The sequence below is a fragment of the Corylus avellana genome, chromosome 8 (genome assembly GCF_965113065.1).
Source record: "Corylus avellana chromosome 8, dhCorAvel1.hap1.2, whole genome shotgun sequence".
Taxonomy (NCBI): domain Eukaryota; kingdom Viridiplantae; phylum Streptophyta; class Magnoliopsida; order Fagales; family Betulaceae; genus Corylus; species Corylus avellana.
The window spans coordinates 20,700,834-20,719,097 of NC_142497.1; the positions used below are offsets into that span (position 1 = coordinate 20,700,834).

The 18,264-nt window shown below is 34.9% G+C and overlaps 2 protein-coding genes across 2 annotated transcripts; both read left to right on the plus strand.

Moving 5' to 3' along the window:
* Positions 1 to 3,035: 3,035 nt before the first annotated feature.
* On the plus strand, positions 3,036 to 8,158 carry LOC132163361 (tropinone reductase homolog At2g29170). The gene is made up of 5 exons (XM_059573623.2): positions 3,036 to 3,198; positions 6,529 to 6,736; positions 6,822 to 7,041; positions 7,114 to 7,220; positions 7,736 to 8,158. Exons 1-5 carry the CDS (start codon positions 3,107 to 3,109, stop codon positions 7,916 to 7,918), a joined length of 810 nt encoding a protein of 269 aa, XP_059429606.2. The 5' UTR covers positions 3,036 to 3,106; the 3' UTR covers positions 7,919 to 8,158.
* A 4,683-nt stretch (positions 8,159 to 12,841) lies between these two features.
* On the plus strand, positions 12,842 to 14,984 carry LOC132163544 (putative protein phosphatase 2C 24). Its single transcript, XM_059573864.2, has 4 exons — positions 12,842 to 13,524; positions 13,630 to 13,935; positions 14,283 to 14,388; positions 14,479 to 14,984. The coding sequence occupies exons 1-4, from the start codon at positions 13,018 to 13,020 to the stop codon at positions 14,802 to 14,804; spliced, it is 1,245 nt and encodes a 414-aa protein (XP_059429847.1). The 5' UTR covers positions 12,842 to 13,017; the 3' UTR covers positions 14,805 to 14,984.
* The last annotated feature ends 3,280 nt before the right edge of the window (positions 14,985 to 18,264 follow it).

The following is an 18,264-nucleotide window of genomic DNA, read 5'->3' on the forward strand; positions in this document are numbered from 1 at the left end:
TGAATCATCTTCTTAGAAAGTAATAACTTTTATGGGGGTTAAAAGAGAAACAATGCAACTCTTGATGAAAAGTTGCATGGCCGATCTATATCTATTAGGGGGTTGGAGGACAAATTTGGGTTATTCTCCGTGTAAATTACCAGTTATCTTAAAAGTTTAAGTTAATAAGAAGAGAAAAATTTAATTATTTAATCATTACTTTAACACTCCCCCTTACGTGTTGGTTCAAACTTCCTTTTAATAGGTGAGACCCAACATGTAGAATTAATATTTGATTTAAATTGAGAGTGAATTGACAGAGTCAATGTTTGATTCCAAGACCTTTGGTTTTGATATCATGTTAAACTACCAATTATCCTAAAACGATAAACAGATAGGAATAGGTAAATTTAATCACTTAATTATTAAGTTAACGCTCTACTTCGTGTATAGGCCCAAACTCCCTTTTAATAGGTGAGACTCAACACCTATTTTGATTTTTTCTTTTTTCTTTTTTGTTCTCAATGGCATTTCTTTTCAAATCATTTGTTCTTTATTTAGGAAAAAAAAATAAGGAGTTGGCCTTCACAATTCCTATCTTTTCTTCTCCTCTTGTTCGGCATCTATTTTTTTCAGCAGGGAATGCAACGCCAATAAAACATCGATCCCATGTTCTTTCTCTTACGTAATTGTAGATTGGAATATTGCATGTGGAAAAGTAATGTTAGAAGGTTTTCTTACCTAGGCGGAATTACTCGGTCCTTATGTTTTTTCAAATAAGTTTTATTTTGCCCTTATAGATTTTTTAAATTAGAATTTTACCTCTCTAAATTTTTTATTTTTTAATGTTGCCTCCCAAACTCTAAATCATGTTAATTCCGCTCCTGTTTTCTTATGTTTCTCAAATTAATGTTCTTCTTCAAAAATTAGAGCCGTGATATAAGCACGCCGTGAAGAAAAAGTTTTTTTAAAAATATTTTAATGCAAAAAAAAAAAAAAAAAAAAAAATTGCACTGGCATGCTTAGCGATTTTGCTTCACCCGAAAAATTAATATGACTTTAAAATTACAATTAAATTTATAATAAATTATTATTAAATTATGATCCAATAATATTTTTAAAAGTTACACAAATTTTAAAAGAACTTAATAAAATAAATAAAAAGATTGAAGATGTTTGTGATTCCTTGGGACAATTTATGCGTCCATTGCATGTTCAATTGTTTCGGTTTCACTTTTTCCACTAACATTGTCTTTTACGATTGGGTTTGTTGTTGAGGCACCCACCTCTTGATTTGGTGTTATGATGTAATCTGTTTATTATGTTATAAAAGTGTAATATTTAAAAAAATAAAATAAAATAAAAAAACACATCATTTTAGTTCATTGGATGCTTTGGACAATCATCATCACGTGGGACCCTGACTTTACTTTGGATGTAGCAAAATAGTTTGTCCTATTTTCTGTGTTCAGTGCCCGTGACTCCTGAGTTCCTTGATGGAGATGTATGAGGAAAAGATTGACGTACTAAAAATAAATAATAAATAACAATATTTATCGATAAAGTTATAAGGATTTAAATTAACTATTGTATTAACGTTGTATTTAGATTATATATGAATAAGAAATTCCACCAACATCTTTACACAACAGCAAATTCAGTTAATCCCCTTTCCCTCTAGCGTGAACATAAAAAAAATAAATAAATAAACAGTCAGCTTTCCCTTTGGACCAAATACAAGTTGAAAATTTATCTATATACAGACGATACTAAAATCGAGATTGCGCTTATAATTGCCTGCAACAAACTCTTTTCTCCCGTTGATCAATACTTTTTTTTTTCTTTTTTCCTTTAAAAAAAAAAGTTGGAAAAGGCTTGTGTGTGATATATATATATATATATATATATATATATATCTTTCATTTCTTTTAAAATATCAAGAGTTATACAGATAAATAATCCTAAAAGTCTCTCTTGTGTCACTTAAAGAATGAGGTGACTTTTAAAATTACCATTTAATCAAAATTCAATAATGATCGATCATAAGTCAAATAGTGATTTTAGAAGCCACATCATTCTTGGAGTAATACAAAAGAGTGACTTCTGTAATTATTCTATTAGCCTTAGGAGTCTTTCCAACTTATTAAATTAAAGGAAAATATGAATTACTCTATAAGACTATAAGTCATTCTTGTATCACTCCAAGAATGAGGTGTCTTTTAAAATTAGTAGATCAAAATTCAATAATGATTAATCAGAAGCTCAATCATAATTTTAGAAAGAAACATCATTCTTAGAGTGACACAAGCAGAACTTCTAGCATTACTCAAAAAAAAAAGAACCTTTATTGTGTGTCTTTTCTAATTTGCAAATTTAAAACTTGAGTTTACAATCATTTTAGATTTAACATTTTGTCATTTTCATCAAATAAATAATAAAAATGATATGAAAATATAATTATGCTTTTTCTATTAAAAAAAGAAAAAGAAAAAGAAAAAGAAAATTGGGGTGGTGACAACACCAGCCATGGTTGCTGGACGTCACCTAGTCACAGCACCCTGCCACACGGCCGGGGTTGGACATATCCTAGGCTCCTAGCCATGACCCAACCCTATTTTTGTTTTGTTTTGTTTTCTTTCTTCTTCTTCTTCTTTTTATTTATTTATTTTTTTTTTATAAGAGGGATATAATTGTATTTTTTATAATTTATCTGACAAAATTTTTGAACTTAAAATAATTATAAGTTTACAATGTCAAAATCGACAAAATACAAAGAGATCCCATTATATTTTTCCTTAAAACAACTTGAACAAAGAAAAATACATTTTATAGTAAAGTATATATTTTATTTTTGTAATTAAAAGAAATGATTGATTTTTTCTTTCATATTTTTTTTATTCTTTTAACTTTTGAAATTATCATTAAATCTTTAAATTCATGAGTGATCCATATAAAACCTCAAGTCTTTTTATAACCACTAGTTAATTTGAAATGATAAGAATTACGACCTTTAGAAGGGACATGATAACTCTTGTATATAAGATCGAAATGACAGCCAATCCACGAATATCCAGGACATTTCAAGACACTGATAGAGAGAGAGAGAGAAAGATATCTAGAGAGAGAGATGGCTGAGGCAGCAGACGTGGGTAGCAGAGAAAAGGCATGGAGCCTTGGGGGGATGACAGCTCTTGTCACGGGCGGAACAAAAGGAATAGGGTTCGCTCTCTTTGGCCTTCTCTTTCTATCTTCAAACTAATCTGTCATAGACTCATAGCTATATAGACTATCAATTTCATGATCGTTAATTGTTTTGTTTCAAAAGACGAAAGATGGAAAAAGAGAAACAGATGATCGATCAAGATCATAGTGTGTGTCAAATTAATTTACTGTCGATAAAACATTAATTAGGATTGCTAGCTCAGCTGTGTTCTTTAGCTAGCTAGCTAGCTAGCTTCCATGAGTGCCGGCATGCCCATGCATGCATGTAATTGCACTCTCTTGTTCTATGGGTTTTTATGGCTCTTTGAGCTAGAACCTAGAGGTGGGCATCGACCTGATCTGATTAAAAATATCCATCCTCTTCTTGCTTCCTGATCCAACATCATCAGTTGGAAATTAAGGATTAAGATCCGGTGTAATCTCGCGTCCGACCGCACTACAATCAAACAAGAATATGTGAGTGCGTGTTTTGAGTGGTCTCAACACTCGTTTAAGGGTTTATATAAGTTTGTGAATTCAAAAAGTACGATTAAAAATAGTAATTTTAAGATTTACGATTTAAAACATAATTTTTAAAAATAAAGTTAAAGTATTTGACAAAATTACAGTTTAGCCTTTAAAATTATAGTTTAAACTTTAAAATTGTGTGTTTTTTAAAAAAATACCTCCTTACTTGCAATGTAAAAACACATATTTTCTACGTTTTCAAATCACAATTTTTAAAAAATGCAATGCTAAATAATTCATTATCTATGAAATTACAATACAAAATGCACCCAAATTAAATTTGGGTAAATTCTTTGAAGACGAATTTTGTAATTAAGCAATTCATGGAAGCTAGTTGTGCCTTACACAGTACTTTTTGTATTTTTCTATGAGAAAAGATATCTTATTTTATATGATTTGGAAAGAGATAGTGTTATTTGCATACATTTTATGCATACTTTTGTTAACTACTAGTTTTAATTCAAAATCAATGGTATAGATAAAAACTAACATGGTTTACGTCTATTATCTTACACGAGTTACTGTCTCTATAATAGTATCAAAATGAAACTTATATGCCAAATTCTAGCGATATGCCCCCGCCAGTAATGAAAGTTCGTGGTGGGGTTGTTTGATAAACTTTTTTAATGTGAATTTTTCCTTAGAATAGTAATAATAAATAATTAATATGATATATAGTGAAATAAGAAATAAGATCAAAAGTAATATATATATATATATATATATTGGAGAAGTAAAAATAAAGAAATAACATTATCATTGATCTTAGGATTATGAGAAAAAGAGTAATGATATATATAGAGCACATCAGCGTGAGTGAACAGTACTCACACTAGTGTACTTTATAATATTACTGTTTCAATATTTTTTTTAATATTATTTTTTATTATAAAGTACACCAGCGTGAGTACTATTCACTCATGCTGGTGTGCTCTATATCACTACTCTAAGAAAAATCATGCCCTTAGTGGGTACTTTGAATATTGATAGGAACGCCTTGATTTGATAGAACACCATATCCCCTCTATATATATAGTAGAAGTCAATAATTTAGGCCATGTCTGAACCAATTTCGCTTGATTTTTTATATAGATATAACGATATTAAGAATTGTGTTTGAGAAATATAATTTTTAAATTAAAAAGCGTTTTTTGGCAAAAAGTTTTTAGCCAAAAGTGAATTTTCCCTATTTTTAGGCTTTTTGACTTTTAAAAGCACTTTTCATTTTTTTTTACCAAACATGTATTTTTTCTTTAAACGGGTTTTTTGAGTTTTTTTTTTTTTTTTTTTTAACATGTCCACATAAGGAGAAAGAGGGGAATTCGAGCTAGTGACATCCGCTTCATAAGACGTGATCCTTAACCGATTGACTTTTTGAGAGTTAAACGCACTTTTAAACCCTTCAAAAGCACACACAAACATACCCTTAGTATACCATTAAAACATCATCATCAAATTTTATAACACTAAATATCGGTAGTTGTTAGTAATTAGTGGTCAATAGAAAGGGGTCAGATGGAGGTAGCTAGCTTCTGTTTAGTTGTGATGAGTACAAATTCAAGATCTAATCAATACATAGTCCAAGATGACTCTTCAAGTGAATGATCATTATAATTGTTTTTTGTAGTTTGATTGAGAAAGTGAATCTATCTAGGCTCAGCATAGGTGTTTAGTGAACTCTCCAAGAATAATGAAATCTAGCCTCTAGGTCTTATGAAAATCTTAGGCCATTAAGCTTATATAGATAGGTACAGACAAAATAAAAATTAAAAAGTTCATATATTCCCTCTTATTACTATTCAATTGATAATGTCCTTTCTTAAATTACCAAAAAATTGACAATGTCCCTTAAGGCCCAAAAAAAGGACAAAAATAATCTTTTTTGTTTCTTGTTTTTTTTCAATAAAACAAAAATACCCCTGTAAATGCGTAAAATAATAATAATACTAATTTTTTTTCCTTTAACAAAAATACCTCTATGGATGCTGGCGGCCGACGATGATAGCTAGAGATGGGCATTTAATAACAATAGGCTGAAAATGGGCCATAATGGGCTAAAGCAAAGCCAATTATGGGCCAACTTGGGTAGATAATTGGGGCAACAAATAGGGCCAACAGATCGATGGGCCACATGGGTCAATTATAGGCATTGTTAGGCCTTTTTTTTTCTTTTTTTTTTTTAACTTATTTTGTTTTTGTTTTTTATTTAATTTGTTTTTGCAGGAGCTAACAACTTGTCGATTAGGTTCATGTCTGCCGAATCCCCTAAATGACTTCTTGTTTCGAACATATAATTTTTTTTTGGTGGTGAGAGTCCAGAGAGAGAAATGCCTCTGATATCATGAAAAAACTTAAAATAAAATGAAAAATAAAGTAAATAACAGAAGGAGAAAATAGAGGTAATATATTTGGGTATCCTTATCGTATATTCTAACATATATGACTTAAGTACAATTTTAATTATGTATATATAAGTTTTTGGACATCCTTATTTTACAAGTCAATTTTCAATGGCGAGTTATAAAAAAAAAAAAAAATTGCATCAAATAGCTTGAAATTGATTTTATGATTTAACAAATATGAGATACATTATCATGGCATGCACATGAAAGGGAGAACAATAAACGCACCATTATCATATATAGCTAGCTTTGTTAAGTGACCAAAAGTCAATGAATCGTGGAAAACACATCTGAGGTCGGTAAACAAGATTTAATAGAATAATGTTCTAAAAAAATTCCAATTAAGGTAGTTTACACGACGCTCTCAATTGCTTTATCTTCCTAATAAAACTAATCCACCTTATTTTGTGATCATCAGGCATGCTATTGTGGAGGAACTTGCAGGTTTTGGGGCGATTGTACATACATGCTCTAGGAATGAGGCCGACCTGAATGAATGTTTAAGTGAGTGGAGAAAGAAAGGCTTTCAAGTCACTGGTTCAGTGTGCAATGTATCCTCTCGAACTGAGCGAGAGAAGCTAATAACCATTGTCTCCTCCATCTTTAATGGAAAACTCAACATCCTTGTAAGTCCAGCCACCTCACTTATGTATAAGGCAGCATTTTGAAGAGTTTTTCTAATTTCTCATTGTTCCGAGTATTTGGCTCTAGGTTAACAATGTCGGGACAAACATAACAAAACCGACCACGGAGTACACAGTAGAAGACTTCTCATTTATCATGGCCACGAACTTCGAATCTGCCTACCATTTGAGCCAACTTTCACATCCTCTTCTGAAAGCTTCATCAGCTGGAAGCATAGTATTTGTATCTTCAGTTTGTGGTGTTATATCAGTAATGAATGTGGGATCAGTATATTCAGCAACTAAAGGTATTTTTATTCTTATTATTATTGCTAATACGAAGGCTGTGAAAGTGTGAATTTTCGTATATATTTGTGCAGGGGCAATGAATCAGCTAACGAGGAGTTTGGCATGCGAGTGGGCAAAAGATAATATAAGGATTAACTGTGTTGCACCATGGTTTATTTGGACCCCCCTTGCTGAGCCTGTAACACCCGTTTCGCATCCTTCTGCTTTAAATTAATTAAATTGGTAACTTTACTTTGAATCCCTGAATTACTACACGATTTGACAAGCCTCCAAACTTCAAAATCTCTCAATTTGAACCCATGAACTTTCAATTACAGTCAATTTGAATTCCCTCCATCAGATTTAGCCGTTAACTTCTAACAGAAATACCTAAAAACACCAAAATATTCTTGATTTTCGTTTCTATTTATTTTTTTAATTTGGAATTTTATAAAAAAATTAGGGGTATAAACGTCACTGTCTCATTTTTAACGTTTAAAATTTGACAAAATGGTTCAAATTGATTGCAATTGAAAGTTCAGGGGTTCAATTTGAGAGATTTTGAAGTTTGATGATAGCTTATCAAATCACGTGATAATTCAGAGGTTTAAAGTGAAGTTACCCCTTAATTAAATGATAATGACATTCTTAAAAATAATTATCTTAATATATCGAGATTTTCTCATTTCTGATTGTTTTATATAAATATTGCAGTATCTTACTGATGAAAACATGTTTAACTCGATTATCTCTCAAACGCCCATGGGACGTGTTGGGGAGCCAAAAGAAGTGTCGTCCTTGGTGGCATTCCTTTGTCTTCCGGCAGCCTCTTACATAACCGGGCAGACAATCTGCGTTGACGGAGGGGTCACAGTGAGTTGCTTATTGGTCCCATGACCATATATATATATATATGAGCAAACAAATGCATGCCAGTTTCCCTAGCTAGTAGCAGACTTTGCAGTATTGCATATAATAAGGCATCAGTTTGCTTGATATCTATGTGTGTGCGCCCTTGTGTAGCCCCGTTGTATATATGCATGCAAGGGGTTTTTATTGATACTAATATTATAACTTATGAATTTGGTTTTAAGCATTATTTTTTTTATGTGTTTTAAGTATATGAATTTGGAAGAAGTGACTTTTTTTTCTTTTTTTTTTTTAGTACATCAACATACTTAAATTGAGAATAGCCAAGTCATCCGAATTATTTGTTCTCTCTCAGGTAAATAAACTAAAATAATAAATATTTTTATAAATTGAAAAATGAGACAACTTCTTAGTATGAATTACATATCATGATATAGTAATCAAATTAATTAAATATTAATAGTAGAAACTACATTTTTATGTTAATGTGACTGTTACTAACCAATTATTAGATTTTATTTATTTATTTTTTTAAACAATGACTAATCTAATATTAATGGTTGTTTGTTGGTCACATCAGTATTATAAAATAATTATAGGGTAAAAATATAATTTCTAGCATTACTTCAAATTAAATAGCTAAGTTGTACTATTGTTATAATATCAAACCAATACATACAATTATCCAAAAAGTAAAAAATATGGGAAATAATTGGATCATAACTCTTTGAATTTTCCCCACTTCGCCCAATGCAACTAATTAATAATCTATTTACAAACATTCCTGGAAAACCTATATTGGCCTCCTATATACGACGTCGTTATTTTCCTGCACTTCCATATATTTTTCCTGATATTACTGACGACTTCAAATTAAACAATGTGGAAAAAAAGCATGGTGCGGCTACGACTGCTGCATGTCAAGAAAATAAAGAAGGGGAGAATAGCGACCAACGACAGCTGGGCCTCCGCATGAGCAAGTGCGGTGGCCTCCGGTGGTGGCAGCCACATGAATAGCGACCACTGTGTGTGTAAATGGAGTGGAGGGCTGTGAAAATTGGAGTCTGTTTGCTTTGGGTTTGCATATGTTTTTTTTAAACTTGAACGGCTTGACCCATTTGACAACTTTAAAAAAATAAAAATAAAAATAAAAATGAGGGGGTGTGGGGGGTGAGTACAGCTCTCTCATTATATGTTATTGCATGTTTTAAATACTTTTGTAGGCATTTTTTTTTTTTTCATTATGTATGAATACAAAAATTCTTAGATTATTTTGATTAATGGTTCGTTTGGGATTATAATTTCGTAAAAAATAATCTATGTTTTTTAAAGATATTGCAAATCATAAGGGATTTGACATTACGATTAAAAAACACTTAATTTAAAATAAGAAAAAAATATGTGATTTCTATAAGTAGGTTAGGGGTGCTTATTTTAAAAAACGCGAATTTAAACTAAAATTACAATTTCGCATAACAAATATTTTATAAAAAAAATTAAAAAAAAAAAAAAAAAAACTTTTTAACATGTTTTACCAAATGCTTGTACAATTTTAAAAAGTAGCGATTTCAAACTTATTAAAACCGCAATCCCAAACGGACCCTAAGTAGCTAGGTGTATGATTGGGTTGAATTTATTTTTTCGATCATACATAATTTTGCTCAAAGATTAAGTTAAATATTAATGGCTTGACACGTGGGGCGCAAGAGTTGATTAGGAAGCTTAACGAATTTTCCATCATGCTGCATCTTAATAATCTTTATCTTACTTTGACTAACGAGAAATTTTTTCTTTTTTTTGGATGTGCGTAGTATTTTTTTGCACAATTTTTTTGTAGTGAAATGATTTCGAAAGGCATTGTTGCCGATTTGAATAAGGAGTAAAAACTTGATGGGGAAAATTATGACATATGGTGGCGACCTTGACCAATTGATCACTACCTGAGCCTGAGAAGGGGCTGCTGAAAAACACAAAAGGGGTTTTGCAGCCTTTGAAAATTGGGGCAAAAAGGATGAATGTGTGTGTTTTACTATGTTGAGCAACATGCACAACAATCTAATTAGTTGGTTTTAGGTGATTAGAAAAAAAAAATAAAAAATAAAAAAAATAGTTAGTTTTAGGTGTATCCAGCAGTTCAAGATATGCGAAAAACACTAAAGTTGAAGTATGGAAGTACTTCTGTCAATAAATTGAGCGGATTGACTCCTACAAGATGTGCTCCTACAAGATGTGCTGATCGCATCTTAAGATAATGTCATCCATAATCCGTTGAGAGACTATGAGCCAAAATCTAACACACAATGAGAACATCAATAATATGGGGGCTATATATATATATATATTCCCTGATTTGACTTCAATACAATACTATCATATTAGTGAGGACAGATCGAGTGGTCGATAAGAAAGCTACCATTCTTAATGCTGAAAATAATGAAAAGGGTTTCTCAAACCTGGGAAAATATTGGGGGTGACTTTGCGTAAAGCATTAAGAGTGCAAGAGCTTAGTGATGGGGTACTGGTTTTGATGCATTATTTTAAGAGAATCTCTCACCTCAATAATCACTAAATTGATTAAGTAATACTTATGCTGTTGTTGAAACTAGCGTACCAAACATAAAAAGCTAATAGTATGTTTGATAATGACTTGTTGAAAAGTCCTACTACTCAAATTATTTTTTTCCTTGAAAGAAAATTAAACACGTAAAAAGCTAATAGTATGTTTGATAATGGTTTTATAAGTTTTTTTTTTTCTATTCAATGCAACCCAAATGAAAAATTATCTTTAGATCCGAAGATATTAATTCTGTGTCCAAAATCTAAATTAACAAGATTAATTAAAAAAAAAAAAAAAAGATTACTTGTAGACTATAACACTTTGACACGATAATAATAACTCTAAATGTGTCTGTTATTACAGCAAAACTCCCTAAACATTTTTATATGGGAAGAGAATAACTCTAAATATCTTCTGTCTGAGCAATAGATATTTGCTTTCATCTCATTGAGTGATACAATATTAAAGGAAGCAACCATATATATATATATATATATAAAACTCCCGTCTCTAGTCTATCCTCCCCGGCCGCCGCAAAAACAGTCGCATGTCATCCTCGTAACCCATGTTCCCTGTATGTAGACTTTCTGTTAAGCTCAGAATCAACAACTTCTCTACCTGTAACTTCCGATACATTAAAACTCCGGTAAATTCCAAGCTCAACGATCTCAGAAGTCAGAACCCCCCCTGTTTCTTTTCTCTCTCTCTCTTCCCAAAGAAAAATATCGAAGAAAGATGGGAAGTAAAAAATATAAAAAAATAGCAAAAGATCTCCTGAACAGAAATCCTGGATGCCGAAATCCCGGATTTCGGCTGCGAGATAAACAGCTTTGAAGCGGTTCAACAGTCGATGCGTCGAACCACTACTTCCCTGCATGCATGTGTATCTCACGGCGCCAATTGTAATTCAAACCCAGCTCTGAACACTACGCTCGCATGCAGGTGCTGCAGGTGCAGACCGTGCAGCCTTCTCACCATGCACCACCCCACAAAACCTCTACGCGTCTGCCACGTAACCCAACCCCCTCTTCTCCCTCACCTCAGAGCGCTAGAACCAACCAAACACGAGTCACTGATACAGTTCACACGTGTCTAGTGTCTCTCCACCAAGCACTCTTCTCAGCCTCACATCACAACACAAAGCCCTTTCCACGTGTCTCACATCCAAAGCTCATCCCACCGCACGTAAAAAGCCCTAAGTATGCTCAGAACACGTTAAAAAAAAAAATCTAAATCATGAGAGAGAGAGTTTTGGTGGGATTTCACTTTTTTTCTTTCTTTTTTTTTTTTTTTTCGGTAGGGTTTCAAATCAAAGACGAAGAAATGAGTGATGAGTGATTACCTATCCTAACCAAACCATACATTCCCGTAAGGCAAAGAAAAAGTAACCCCGGTTAGTCCAAGTTCGGAGACAAGGGTTAAAGCCGTGCAGGGTCTTGTTCGTCACGTGGCACTGACTTTGCCTCCTGTCAGTTTCGTGGACCCCATATAGTACAATTGCTTGCCAGCCAGATTTTCCACGTGGAGTTCTTCCTACGGTTTGAGTTATTCAGCCGTGGCCCCCACTCAACGTACTGTCCCGTCTGTCACTCTACACGTTACCCACTCTTTCAATACCACGTGTTTATGAAATCTAGTTTAGTGATTATGTTCCTGCCAACCTGAACCAAAGCTTTATTGTTGACGTGTACGGTTCAGGCTATTTTGGACATTTTAGCGACCGAATAAGGAGGGGCCCAATCAAAATTTTATTTCGTTGGGTCGTTCGATTAGTGTAGTTTCACAATTGTGAATGTGTTTGAAAGCTTTTTCTAGAGAAACCACCGGGTTCGGGTCAATGGAGGAAGTCTACGATTACGACACGTGTCAGAGGATGCGGTAACCGCCTTCAGATATTCTGTTTGGCGTCAACGATGTGGACACCTGGGCCCACAGTCAAAATCGGAGACTGATACGTAGAGATATTTGATTGGACCACAAGAGCCGAGAGGAATAAAGTCGGGAATTTTTAAATAATGAAAAGTCGTGGTTCAATATCGTACTCCATGATGGAGACACGTGGCACCAACTCTAAATCCGAAATGAGAAAAATTTAAACCCCGAACCACGCCTAATCAAGGACCACATGCGTGTCAGGAAAGGAGGTTCACCTAATCAAGGTGTTAAAGTTCTATTGGACCACGTACGTTCGTACCCCGCCGAAGTAGGTACACGTGTTTGATATTGACGGAGGAGAGGGAAGAGATGGGTGAAGATCAACGGTGGAGATCAGATTGTTTAGGCAGAGTCGCAGTGCGTCACGCACAACAGTACGTGTCCGGGCTGCCCGTGACAGTGACGGGCAGCTAAGCACCTCGCTTCCAACCAAATACCTACGTAAAAAGAAAGGCCATGGGAGTCTTTTTAAAGCTTCCTTGTGAGCGCGCGAGGCTTCTCTTTCATCTCGCTGTTTCCATTTGCTTTTCAGCTCACGCAATCGATCATCTTCGTCGCTAATTTCGAGATTTTGCAGCAGAGGCTTGATAGAGGTTTGTGGTATGAATTGAAGGGTTTTTTTTTTTTTCTAAGAATGGCGGATATCTGCTGCGGAGTGGTGAGTGAGAGCGAGGCATCGACACCGTGTGAACAGAGCTCGCGAGCGGCTAGGAGGAGGAGAATGGAGATCAGACGGTTTAAATTCGTCTCCGGCGTTTCTTCGCCGGAGACGGAGAACGGGCCGAAGCGGCAGAAGGTAGAGGTTTATTCTCGGGACTGCTGGAACGCGGTGGAGAACTCGGATTCGGAGGAGGAAAAGCAAGTGCTTGTGGCGGACACCGGAAGATCCGAGAGCAAAGACATTTCAATTTCGAATCAGTCTTCGAATAAATCAATTTCGACGGGGAGTCTCTCGCCGTCGACTCCTGTGGTTCCAGAGGCTTCCAGGGAGTACCCGAAGTTCGGCGTTGCGTCGGTGTGTGGAAGGCGGAGAGACATGGAAGACGCGGTGGCAATACACCCTTCGTTTTGTCGCCGAGACGCGGAAACCGCCACTGAATTGCATTACTTTGGAGTCTACGACGGCCACGGTTGCTCTCATGTACGAGTCTTGCTTTTCGATTCAATAAACCAAACAAAAAAAAAAAAAAATCGAATTTTTACTCTGATTTTGAATTTAGAGTTTTAAAAAAATTATTTGTTTTAGGTGGCGACGAAGTGTAAAGAGCGGTTGCACGAGCTGGTGAAGGAAGAGTTAGAGAGCAAGGAAGAATGGAAGAGCGCGATGGAGCAAAGCTTCTGGCGCATGGACAAGGAGGCGATTACATGGAACGATACCGTTTTGGGAGCCAAGTGCAGGTGTGAGCTCCAGTCTCCCGAGTGCGATGCGGTTGGATCCACTGCGGTCGTTGCCATCGTAACGTCCGACAAGATAATCGTCGCCAACTGCGGCGACTCCAGAGCCGTGCTTTGCCGGAACGGCAAGCCTGTTCCTCTCTCGTCTGATCACAAGGTTAGCTTCCCGCTCCCTCTATCTATTAACTTCAGCTTTTAGTATAACTGCTTTCTCAGAGAGAGAGCCAAGTAACCAAACGGTACTTAAGGCATATTACTTTTCCAGTTCTCTTCTACTTAAGCATTAGCCTAACGTTTTTAAAAAAGAAAAAATAAAAAAAAATAAAAGGAAACCCACTTCACCCGCGTCCGATGTGGTGTTGTGCGCTTCGCAACAGTGACCGTCGGATCGCCTGATCTGAGGATTCTGATTGTTGTAGCTCATTAGACGCATTTCTCTTCTATTTTAGTTACAATGAGAAGCATGCTAACTAAGCATTATTTTCTCGTGTTGCGTGCGAACAGCCGGATCGTCCAGACGAGCTGAACCGGATCCAGGCCGCCGGTGGCCGGGTTATATATTGGGACGGCCCACGGGTTCTCGGAGTTCTCGCCATGTCAAGAGCCATTGGTAAGCACCAACGCCAAAGCTATGTATTATATCTCTCCACACTCCGCGGCGTACAATAGCATTATTCATTAACGTTTTTTGTTACCGCAGGTGATAACTATCTGAAACCCTACGTGAGCTGCGAGCCGGAGGTGTCGGTCACGGATCGAACGGCGGAGGACGACTGTCTGATCCTGGCGAGTGACGGGCTGTGGGACGTGGTGTCCAATGAAACGGCGTGTGGGGTGGCGCGTATGTGTCTTCGAGGTAAGGCTCACGCGCCCCTGTGTTCGCCGATGGAGGATGAAGTAGCTACGTCGGAGACGTCCGACAAGGCGTGCTCGGACGCGTCGATGTTGCTGACGAAGCTGGCGTTGGCTAGGCACAGTACTGACAACGTTAGCGTGGTCGTGGTGGACCTTAGAAAGGCCACGTAACCAAACGCCATGGATTATTGTGGGTTTTTCTTTTTCTTTTTTATATAATGTATATTTTTTTAGTTTTATTTCAGGGGAGTGGGGTAGTGTTTTCACTGTTTTGTTGGGAAGGAGTTGAAATGGTAGAAAAGGAGTGAGGAATGGACTTGGAAAATCGATACCAATATTGGTTTTTTTTTTTTTCAATTGCATTTTCTTATGAGATCTTGCAATTTAATTATTGTTCATTAAATATTTACATATGAGAAAAAAGAAAAAGATAAATAGAAATAAGTCAATTACTCAAATACAAAACACTACTTAAAAATACAAAAACAAGTTTACTTTTAAATTGCAGTATTTTTTTTTTTATATAATTTTTAAAAAATAACACTCTTAACAAGAAATTAGGTCCAAATTTGTTTTGAAATAGAATAGTAGGGTTTAAGATTCGAATTAGTAATTTTTGTTTTATGAGACGTGGTCTACTGTTGATTGAGTTACTTCTTCAGTAATTTTTGATTTATGAGACGTGATTTACTGTTGATTGAGTTACTCCTTGAGAACTTTTATATATTGTAATTCTCAACTATAATGACCATTTCTATCATTGTGCTACTCTTTATTTGTTGCTTCATTAATAATTGATTATTTGTTCTGCAACCATGACCTTTTGAAACTACTAAAATACTTTGATTTTTTGAGTTTTTTTAGATGTTGGGTTTTAAATAGAAAAGACATGTGAGAGATGACACTCGACACTTATTAGACGAAAGTTACAAACAATTTATGCCCATCTTTTATAAAAGACTAAAAGTTCTTTTAACTTTTTAATGCAAACAGAGTGAGATACATAAAAGGGATGGTAAAGAATTTAAGAAAAAAGGGAAAAATTATTTTATTCAAACAATCTAACAGGTATGGGTGATATTTTAGTTTCATTCAAACAATGAAAATTCAAATTGTGATCGGAAAGGTGCGATGATCAAATACTTTATCTAGTTTAATTGGTTGTTCCCCTGAGATAGTCTGGGAGGGAGTATTAAATTGAAATGTAATTAAAGCCTTCCAGCAAAAAGATAGAGGAAGGAATGATTGAAGCCTTAGAACTTACTTTAAATCAACCACTACAACAAAAAAAATGATCCTCGTACGTCTCCAGAATATTGAATCTGGCTTGATGATTATGATTGGAACATTCTTTTGCTTCTATTTTGAGCCATTGTGAAGGATATGATAATCTAGCAATGGGAGTAGTAAATATGAGAAAGTTCTTATGAGATTCATCTACTAGACTAAGTCTTATATAACTTGTTGGCCTTTTGTATTCGGCAAGTAAGTTTCATAAGGGATTTTTCATACCCACATAGAACGGCATTATCTTTGATAAAATGTCATCAACCAAACAAGTTGATTGCCCTCTCATCATAACCTAGCACAAATTTCATACACAAAATGGAATGGGCAAGGGGATTGGATCCTCTCACAGCCCTCTATTTTATAAAGTACAACACACACACCATAAAAATAAAAATTAAAAATTAAAAATTAAAAAAATAAAAGGTTAAAAAATTAAAAAATCTCAGAAAGATGAGGATTTATTCAGTTTTTAGATTCATAAAAAATTATATTTCTCAAGAGTTAGATGTTGGTGTTGTATGAATATTGCTTAGAATGTGTGTTAAGTTTATGTTGTACTAAATTGAGATAATAGTATACAAGCAAGTTCTGTTGGCAACCCTGTAGGCTAAGGATCTGGGTTCCTCCAATGGGCAGGTATTCCTCAATGGTGGCTTCATGGAAGGAACCAGCTGTCAAACGTAGGTTTAATGATTATTTACCTAATTAATTATGATTCACCTAATTGTTGGATCCAACTACTATCCATCCATCATTTTTCACTTACAGCTTAACTAAGTAAGAGGATAAATCCAAGTAATCAAAGGAAATACCAATAAAAAATTTTTTTTTTTAAAAAAAAAAAAGAAGAGAAAAGAACGAAAGAAAAAAGAAAAAAGAAAAAGGCATGGAGCTGTCTTTAGCAATGGGGCACCTCTAGAGGAGGGAATATCATGTGTCATATCAGAAAATCACGATACTGGGCCCAAACGGAGATTTAGAAGTAAAAAAAAGTTAAAAAGGGATGCTAACACACGGATGAGGATCCCTCCCATTATGGGGAGGATCGGAGATTTTCCGGTTTTCAATCTTGGTCATTTATTTTTTAGGGTTAAGTACCTAATACCTTCTGAGGTTTAAGAACTTTATTTTTATCCTCTTGAGGTTTTATTTTTATCACAGGACTTTCCTGAAATTTTGATAAAAGACCAATTTAATTCATCTGGTAGTTGACCGTTATGACTGACACGTGAACTAATTATATGTTGACACGTGGCACCTATTTAATTTTTTTTTTTTAAAAAAGGAAAAGGAAAAATATTGGGGGTGGCTCGGCCACCCCCTTTGGCCATGGGGGTGGTCAAACCACCCACCACCCCCATCTGGCCGGATGGGGGCGGCCGAGCCACATAGATTTTTTTTTTTTAATTTAAAAAAATTAAATAGGTGCCACGTGTCAACATATGATTGGTCCACGTGTCAGGCCTAACGGTCAACTAACGGATGGACTAAGTTGGTCCTTTATCAAAACTCCAGGAAGGTCCTGTGATAAAAATGAAACCCCAGGGGGGTAAAAATAAAGTTCCTAAACCCAATGGGGTATTAGGTACTTAACTCTTATTTTTATCTGACGGCCCATATAATGCCACGTGTTCTGCTTAAATTAAATAATAAAATATTAAGTAATTTTTAAAAAGAAAATAATAAAAAATTAAAATCAAATAAAAAAAACTAAGGTAGTTGGCCACCCCAGTTGAGTCGATCCCACCCCAGACCGGCCCATAGCCCTTGGGGGTGGCCGGGGGGGTGGTCCGGCCACCCCCAAGGGCCAAAAAAATGTTAATTTTTTTTTTTTTATTTAGTCCTTGGGGGTGGCCGAAGCCACCCCCATGGCCCAGGTCCAAACTGAATTTATGAAAAAAAAAAAAAAAAAAAAAAATCTAAGGTTCCAAGGCCATCCCCAAGGGCCAAAAAAACTTTTCAATTTTTTTTTATTTTATTTGGCCCTTGGGGGTGGCCAAAGCCCACCCCGTAGCCCAGGTCCAAACCGAATTTATGAAAAAAAAAAAAAAAAATCTAAGGTTCCAATTATAGTCAATACTCTTTAATTAAACTTTCAATAATTGTAAAAAAAAAAAATTAATTAACATTTTAGATATATATAAAAAAAAATAATAAAAAATTTTTTTTGCTTAAATTAATTGTCTTAAACTTCAAAATAAAATTAATTAACTGTTAATGGTCATCACGGATATATCCTTGAAGGAGATGGGTGAAACAGACATGGGAAAAAAAATGTTGTTGTTTCGAACCCAAGGCAGTTGAAATTGTGTGGTGACTGGTGAGTCTGGTGACAGAGGAG

What these genes read in the sequence shown, in the direction of transcription:
- LOC132163361 (XM_059573623.2), top strand. Translation starts at nt 3,107, where the DNA reads ATGGCTGAGGCAGCAGACGTGGGTAGCAGAGAAAAGGCATGGAGCCTT. An exon ending in AGTATATTCAGCAACTAAAG is followed by an intron (nt 7,042 to 7,113) that starts GTATTTTTATTC and finishes ATATTTGTGCAG; the next exon opens with GGGCAATGAATCAGCTAACG. An exon ending in GGACCCCCCTTGCTGAGCCT is followed by an intron (nt 7,221 to 7,735) that starts GTAACACCCGTT and finishes TAAATATTGCAG; the next exon opens with TATCTTACTGATGAAAACAT.
- LOC132163544 (XM_059573864.2), top strand. Translation starts at nt 13,018, where the DNA reads ATGGCGGATATCTGCTGCGGAGTGGTGAGTGAGAGCGAGGCATCGACA. An exon ending in ACGGCCACGGTTGCTCTCAT is followed by an intron (nt 13,525 to 13,629) that starts GTACGAGTCTTG and finishes TATTTGTTTTAG; the next exon opens with GTGGCGACGAAGTGTAAAGA. An exon ending in CTCTCTCGTCTGATCACAAG is followed by an intron (nt 13,936 to 14,282) that starts GTTAGCTTCCCG and finishes GCGTGCGAACAG; the next exon opens with CCGGATCGTCCAGACGAGCT.